General features: G+C 38.3%; 1 protein-coding gene across 1 annotated transcript; it reads right to left on the bottom strand.

Moving 5' to 3' along the window:
* Positions 1-287: 287 nt before the first annotated feature.
* On the bottom strand, positions 288-6813 carry kics2 (KICSTOR subunit 2). The gene is made up of 3 exons (XM_079399777.1): positions 6017-6813; positions 4236-4524; positions 288-2505 (listed from the first exon to the last, which is right to left on the bottom strand). The coding sequence occupies exons 1-3, from the start codon at positions 6255-6257 to the stop codon at positions 1692-1694; spliced, it is 1344 nt and encodes a 447-aa protein (XP_079255903.1). The 5' UTR covers positions 6258-6813; the 3' UTR covers positions 288-1691.
* Positions 6814-6947: the final 134 nt, after the last annotated feature.

Here is a 6947-nt window from a genome sequence, read left to right as displayed (position 1 = left end):
GGTGTACTGTCCCTTTAAATGTGACAATCCATCTGCCTGAATCCATGTTTTGTACACATGTACACTAATAACTATGCTCTTATTTCAGTCTTGCCGTTAAAAATTTAGGAAGATTCGAGGATGCTTTTATGGCTCACGCAGGAGTGGAGGACACAATTTCTGCCTTTTAAGCAAGGAATCATTTCCCATCATGCACCTTAACCTGGCTGATTCTAAAGTGGATGTAAAATGATAGAGATTAGACATTCAGTGGGGTCCAAAAATCTAAGAACACTAGTTTTATTTTGCTTTCTAATTTAATACTACTACTTTTTCCACGTTAAATTGAAAATGTAATGTGAATATCATAATATATTTGTATCTTGTTCATTCCTTTTGCTGTAGCTGCATGAATATGTAAAACCTAGTAATCATGTTTTCCGGATTTTCTTATTCATTTTATGCCACAGAATATCTTTGTTAATTTTAATTTAGATTTTGAGTTCAGATTTTCAATGTGGTCTCAGACTATTGGACCCCAAGTGGTTTTGGATTTACAGATGTTTTGCGAGCCTGTTTTCTCTGTCTTGAGTTATGGGTATAAAGCTATCAATATTTAATGTTTTGATTTATATTAATCTTCATCCATTTTTCAAATGCAAGCTGGCACATCCTTTCTGCTGTCCTTGTACAGCTGTGACCTATGCATTTCATGGGGTTGCAGTGAACCATAACAAGAAAATAATCAGTTTGTATCACTGGAAATAAAAAAAAAATTCTTGTTTTTTGAAAAATTGCTCTGAATTACCAATATAGTCATGGGTTTTGCAGACTATAAACACTTTAAAAAGCACAGAATGCTATACTTTTCTGTTCTGATCTACACTATCATTTAAAAGTTTGGGAGTACAACTTTTTAAAAAGAAATTATAGCTGAAACACTCTCCTCCAGGACCAATTCTAATGAAAATTCAGCTTTGATCACAGAAATAAGATATTTTAAACTGTAATATTTCACAATATTACAATTTTACTGGATTTTAATCAAATATGCAAACAGTACTACATATCACATTAAATGACATTTGAAATATTTGAAAAGCCTCTTGGAATCAATAAGAATTTAAAACAGTAATTCAGTAGATTCAATTTTGTTAGTCACTGGAACCCAAAGAAATGCATATGTAAAATTCAAAAAGGTTGTTTTATTCATAACTATAATTGTGTTCTCTAAGAGAAAGAAGTTAGTACGGTATGATGGACAATTCCAAAATTTATTTCACAAGTGAAAATGTACACAATGGTCAAAAAAAGTCAAAACCAAAGGCTATTAAAATGTGTTACACAGCAAATTAACGATAAAAGGGGAAGTCGAACTCTTTGCAGTGGGTCCCTTTCGCCTTAGATAAAGCTAATCCAATTACTAAGCAGGAACACGAGCTGAAAGAACTCATTTGTGAGCACATAAAAAAAAACAAGATAAACGGCCACAGCTGTGATATTCGTCTTTGGTCTTAAAGTGTTTGAATCATGAAGCTTTTGGACCTCTTTAATAGTCATTCAAAGGGAAAGGATAAAACGGATTACATTCAACAAGAGTTTTAGCAGCGCAGTGAATAAAAGAGCAACAGCAACTCATATCGAGGTAAACATCTTTTTAAAATAAGCTACATTTAGGGTGAAAAAGTCTATATTGATAAATATAAAGAGGTTCAACCCTTGGATCCCGGTTTGAGTGTGGTGAAGGGTTTGGTGTTCCTCAGCGATCCCGTCAGCTCCTGCAGGAATGCCACGATGTTGGAGTCCCTCTCTGACTTCCTCCCGTCGAAGATCACCACTATGGTGAAGTGCGGTTCAGGCCGTGTGAGGAAGTAGGTGCTCTGGACTTTATCATCATAAAAGTGGACCACCTTATCCAGAGCATTGAGTTCCGTTGAGCGGTCGCTCATGATCATGATGACATTGGGCCAATGCGTGACCGGCCTTTCTCCGCTGGGAAGCGACACGACGGCCGGAAACTGTTCCACGCCTTTGGGAGCTTCACGGTAGGAGTGCGGATGGTGGTATCCGTGACCCTGGAAGCTCTCGGAGCCGCGGTTGTCGAAGACCAAGGAGACGTTCGAAGCATCGTGCTTGCGAATGAAGGCTGAGATCTTACCGAAGTAATCTAGGGAGGTCCGAGCCGTCAGGGTTTTCATTTCCGACGTTTGGAGGCTCAGAGCCACATGGAAGTAGAAGCTGAACTTGGCTAGGAGTGTCGCTTGAAGGCGCTGGAGCCACAGGTAGAGGTGCGGCGGCTGCACGGCCTTCTGGGATTGGCCTCCAAAGAGGTGTTTCCTGGTTTCTCGTTGGCGTTCGAACACCTGACCCCACGCTTGAAGTTTGGAATGGGCACAGTGCAGGTTGAGCAGAGACGGCAGGAAATGCCACTCGGAGATCTGCGCCTGGCATCGCAGCAGCTGCGTCAACACGTCCACCTCCACATGGAAGCTGCTCTCGAGACGGCTCAGGATTGGATGGTGGAATCTAAAAGAAACGAAAAGCCACAAAATTAGGGCTGGACAGTATATTGAAATGGTTTAATACAATAGTCAAATCACAAAGGTTAATTACGTAATGCCCTGCAGATTTCAAAGTGAAGCGCGTCACTGTGTTCATTTACACGCTGTACAAAATGATTTTTATTTTTACAGTTATTACAATTATTAATAAATAACATTTATTTATTATGTGTGTGTATATGTGTATTTATGTATAATTTCAGATCTGTAAAATCCATTTAAATGCAGATGCACTCCTTCTCCAAATAAAGCTATTAAAATCATCTTGCGGAAATTCCTGTATGTTTACATGTTTGTACATTTGATCACAATATACATTGCAGATAAAGTAAATATCGCAATAAGTTTTTTCTATATCGTGCAGCCCTACATGAAAAGGAACTATCAATATGAGAAGATGGTGGACGATTGTCAACATCTCTGTAATCCTGCAATCTGTGTGTCCCGTTTGTGTTTGAGCGAGCGACGCCGCACCAGCTTGTTCTCTTTGCTCATTAGTGCTGGAGAAAGTCATGAATACAGCAGGGCGGCATAGAGCTCATTACATCTCCTGCATTCAGCAGCAGCGTGAAAATTCTTCACCCCTGACTGATCATTAATTACATGTCTTAGCAGGCAGCCGGAAAGAGAGCACGAGGTAATGACAGAGAGAGAAAGAAGAGTACTTTCTAACGTAGTTTAATTCGGAGATGACCCTGACGCTATGAGAACATCTTCACACAGCAACCAATAGGGGAGTGTTTGAGGAAACCTGTTTGGGAATAATGATTTTTGCAATACAAAAATGCACAAAGCATTTTCTTTGTAGGCCAGCAGACATTTGATTGAGTTCACAGCTGATTTCTCAAGGTCAACCTCTGCAGAGCCTCTGTAGCGTCACACTGCTGGCCAAAGACCAAATCTGTGCTGAGCACTTGGCTGACTGATTAATTGATCAGATAACATTTGTGAGATGACTCAACGTTTGGCATCCTTCCTTCCTTCGCTCTCTTCCTTTAGTGAAGTGCAGAGTTCACCTTGAGCAGTTAGTGGGAGCGCTCGGCTTCAGATGTCATTAACCAGGTGCTGGGCTCACATACTGCTTTATCATACATTACTTGCCCTCACACTAACACGATTTCTGCTAGATCAAGCTTGTAATTCAACGGGCTATTTAAGTAGTTTTTCCACTTACATCTCTTTTTCAAGATACTGTATTTTGTAAAATCTAAATGAGCTTTATTAGAAAGGGCTTAAACAATATTTTTCAAACTTGTTCAATGAACTATAATCAGTTATTCCACATGCGCTTATCTGTCACTGTGTTTGTCAGTATATATTACTATAATGTAAAAAAATAATTAAAATAAAAAAAGACTTCAAATGCACCTTTAAATGTAGTATATTTTCCTTCTACAACTCCATTTGTTTCGAAGCAAATTATTGGTAATTTTCTATGAAAGTTCATTTGTGATTAAAGGGTAAAAAAATCGAAAACAACTGGTGAGGGGTGAGTCTGAGCAAGGTGAGCCACAGCTCTCTCTGCTGGCATGGACAACACAACAACAGAGACCTTGGCAACACACACACAGAATGATCCTCATAATCTAAAACTTCTTAGGCCATTTCAGTAATATACAAAACTACTGTTGTTTTTAATAATTGTTGCTCATTGTAATGATTCTAAAACAAGTCAATGAAGCATGTGTTTCTCACCTGGAACTGTACTTCTGCAGAATGCTCTCCAGCGTGCTCACAAGCTCCTCAGAGTTCACAGTCTTCTGGCTGCCCAGAGAATGCATCTTCTCATAGAAGTCTGCGATCTCCATCCTGGCCTGCGTGAAGTGACACAGCTGCTCGGACAAATGGGGCAGGAGATCCTCCAGGTTAGGAGTGGAGCCTCCAGATGTGTGGCGGCCCATGGAGACCACCTTCTTCAGTTCGTTGTTCAGGGACGTATAGATGGTCCTGTTGGAATCCTTGCGGCTGAAAAATGACTGACCACCTGCATAATACACATACATTAATGTGATGGCATTAAAACAATACAACGCAGGAGGCACCTCTAGTGTTTCAGCCTGAAAATTCAATCAATAACAGAACACACAGATGGCGATGCATTATGTATGACCACATGGCGCCATCTGCTGTATTTTATATTATCCTGTCATACACGGTTAAAAAAAAAACATTAGATTAGCTTGGTACATGTACAGTAATATCCAGTGATTTTTTTTTTGGACTTGGACCAGGGTAATACCACGTTTTTGGCATATTTGACAAGACATTACCATGGTACATATACTACGGTAATTATATATATATATATATATATATATATAATTTTATTTTTATCTAAAAAAGCCATGGCATTACTATGGCACATCAAACTAAAGTATAGTATTATCCTGACAGAGGTCCAAAAACACATAATCTTACCATGATATGTTACTGAATTACTAGCATAATCACAAAGTGTTACCATTTAATACCCGTGCAAGCTGATTTACATCACATTAGACAAAAATCATGCTCTGGTAAATCAAGTTTTACAAAGTCAAATTTAATCATAAGTTTTACATTTAAAAAAAACATCACATTTATGAGATACTGTGTCATAACCATGACAAATCACTAAAATTATAATTAAAATGATGTATTATGACAGTCACAATTGTGACAAAGTGAACTTTGAGATAAGTGGAAAAATTCTAAGTCATAAGTGAAAGTTATAATTAAGACAAATAATTATGTATTGACATTAAATGTGACCCTGGACCACAAAACCAGTCACAAGGGTCATTTTTTGAAAGTGAGAATTATACATAATCTGAAAGCTAAATAAATAATCTTTCAATAATAATAATAATAACTTCATGGAACATGAACTTTACTTAATATCCTAATGATTTTTGGCATAAAAGAAAAATCGATTATTTTGACCCATATAATGTTGGTTATTGCTACAAATATACTGCTTATGACTGGTTTTGTGCTCCAGGGTCACAAATGGCAAATTTGAGACAAAGTCATAATTATGATATAATTACAATTGTGTTATGACAAATGTTAATTATAATATGATAAATGTTTTTGTCAAATGTATAGCTTTGTTGTAATTAAAAAATTTTAAGTTTATACTATGACTGTTTTTCTTTCATAATTTCGACTTTTTATTTCAAGGTTTGATTATATCATAATTATTACTTGGTATATCAATTTTTACTTTATAATTTATCTCAATTTTAATAATTATAATTTTTTTTTTTTTTTTTAAATAATTTTTGATTTAATCTCATAATTTTGTCAATCTCAACGTTTGACCTCATAATTTTGTTTAATATCAATTTCGACTTAATCTCTAACTTTATAATAATTTCCATTTATATTTCATAATACTGACTTATATTATATACTGACTTTCATAATGGGCTTCCAAATGGTAGCACCACAGTACTTTTTGCAAGAATGCCGTATTGGAAACGCTTCTTTCATACCTAGTTTCTGGCCCAGGAAAGTCATGTTGTGGTAGGCTTTCTCTGCGGCGGCCAGGTGCGCGAGAGCGGCCAGCAGAGACGCCCAAGCGGCCCCCGCGCTCTTACTGGCGTCCTTCTCCTTCTCCACATAATCCTTCGCCCGGTCGAACCAGAACATCCCGAGCTGAGTGAAGAAGCTCTCGAGCACGGCTCGCTCTTTGGGAACCGGCCGGAGCTCATCATCGCGCTGTATCTCACTCATGATGGCAGAGAGATACACTTACAGCTGCTGTACATTCACGTAGCTGTCGCTAAAACTGTTTGATGCGCGCGTTATGTTGTGTCCGACAGTCGCGGTCGCTGGAAAAGCCCAAAATCAATCACACCATCGAAATTAAGCTATTCAAACGGGTTTCTGTTGGTAAAACTCGCATTCTTGGTGCTGAACGCCACCATGACACTTTTCAATGACAACACTACGGCAAGCCAAACGAGACAAAAAGATCCGCCTTTCAGTTCTCTGACTGCGTGTTTTGAGTTTGAGCTCCATCAAGTTGATTCTTTATCGTCTATTTTCTATCTTAAAAACAATTGTATACACTATCATTTTCGTTTCTATAACGTGTGAATATATCCCCTATAGCATTCTAAAACAAAACCAATCAGAGCGCCTTGTTATCAGTAGGGTGCGTCCGAAATCGCATACTTCCCTACTATATAGTATGCGAGGCGGGTAGTATGTTCGAATTCATAGTATTCGAAAAACAGTAGGCGAGCAGTACCCGGATGACCTACTGCTTCCGCCCGAATGCTGTAGTAGGCAGACGATGGACACTTTACTATCCCATGAGGCCACGGGAGAGGAGGCGTCATATTCGAAAAATGGCGGGAGGAGGCGACGCGTCTGTTTTCAAGTGTAAGTACCTCAGGGAAAAACGTTGTTCATTGTGGT

Source organism: Barbus barbus (assembly GCF_936440315.1).
Source record: "Barbus barbus genome assembly, chromosome: 39".
NCBI classification, from domain to species: domain Eukaryota; kingdom Metazoa; phylum Chordata; class Actinopteri; order Cypriniformes; family Cyprinidae; genus Barbus; species Barbus barbus.
Note: the sequence above shows the minus strand (reverse complement) of the source record. Positions and strands in the feature narration are given on the sequence as shown.

Excerpts from the sequence above, each read along its gene's own strand:
- kics2 (XM_079399777.1), bottom strand. The coding sequence starts at position 6,257 with ATGAGTGAGATACAGCGCGATGATGAGCTCCGGCCGGTTCCCAAAGAG. Across the intron at positions 4,525-6,016 it reads TTTCCTGGGCCAGAAACTAG|GTGGTCAGTCATTTTTCAGC; the intron begins GTATGAAAGAAG and ends TGTATTATGCAG. Across the intron at positions 2,506-4,235 it reads CTGCAGAAGTACAGTTCCAG|ATTCCACCATCCAATCCTGA; the intron begins GTGAGAAACACA and ends CGTTTCTTTTAG.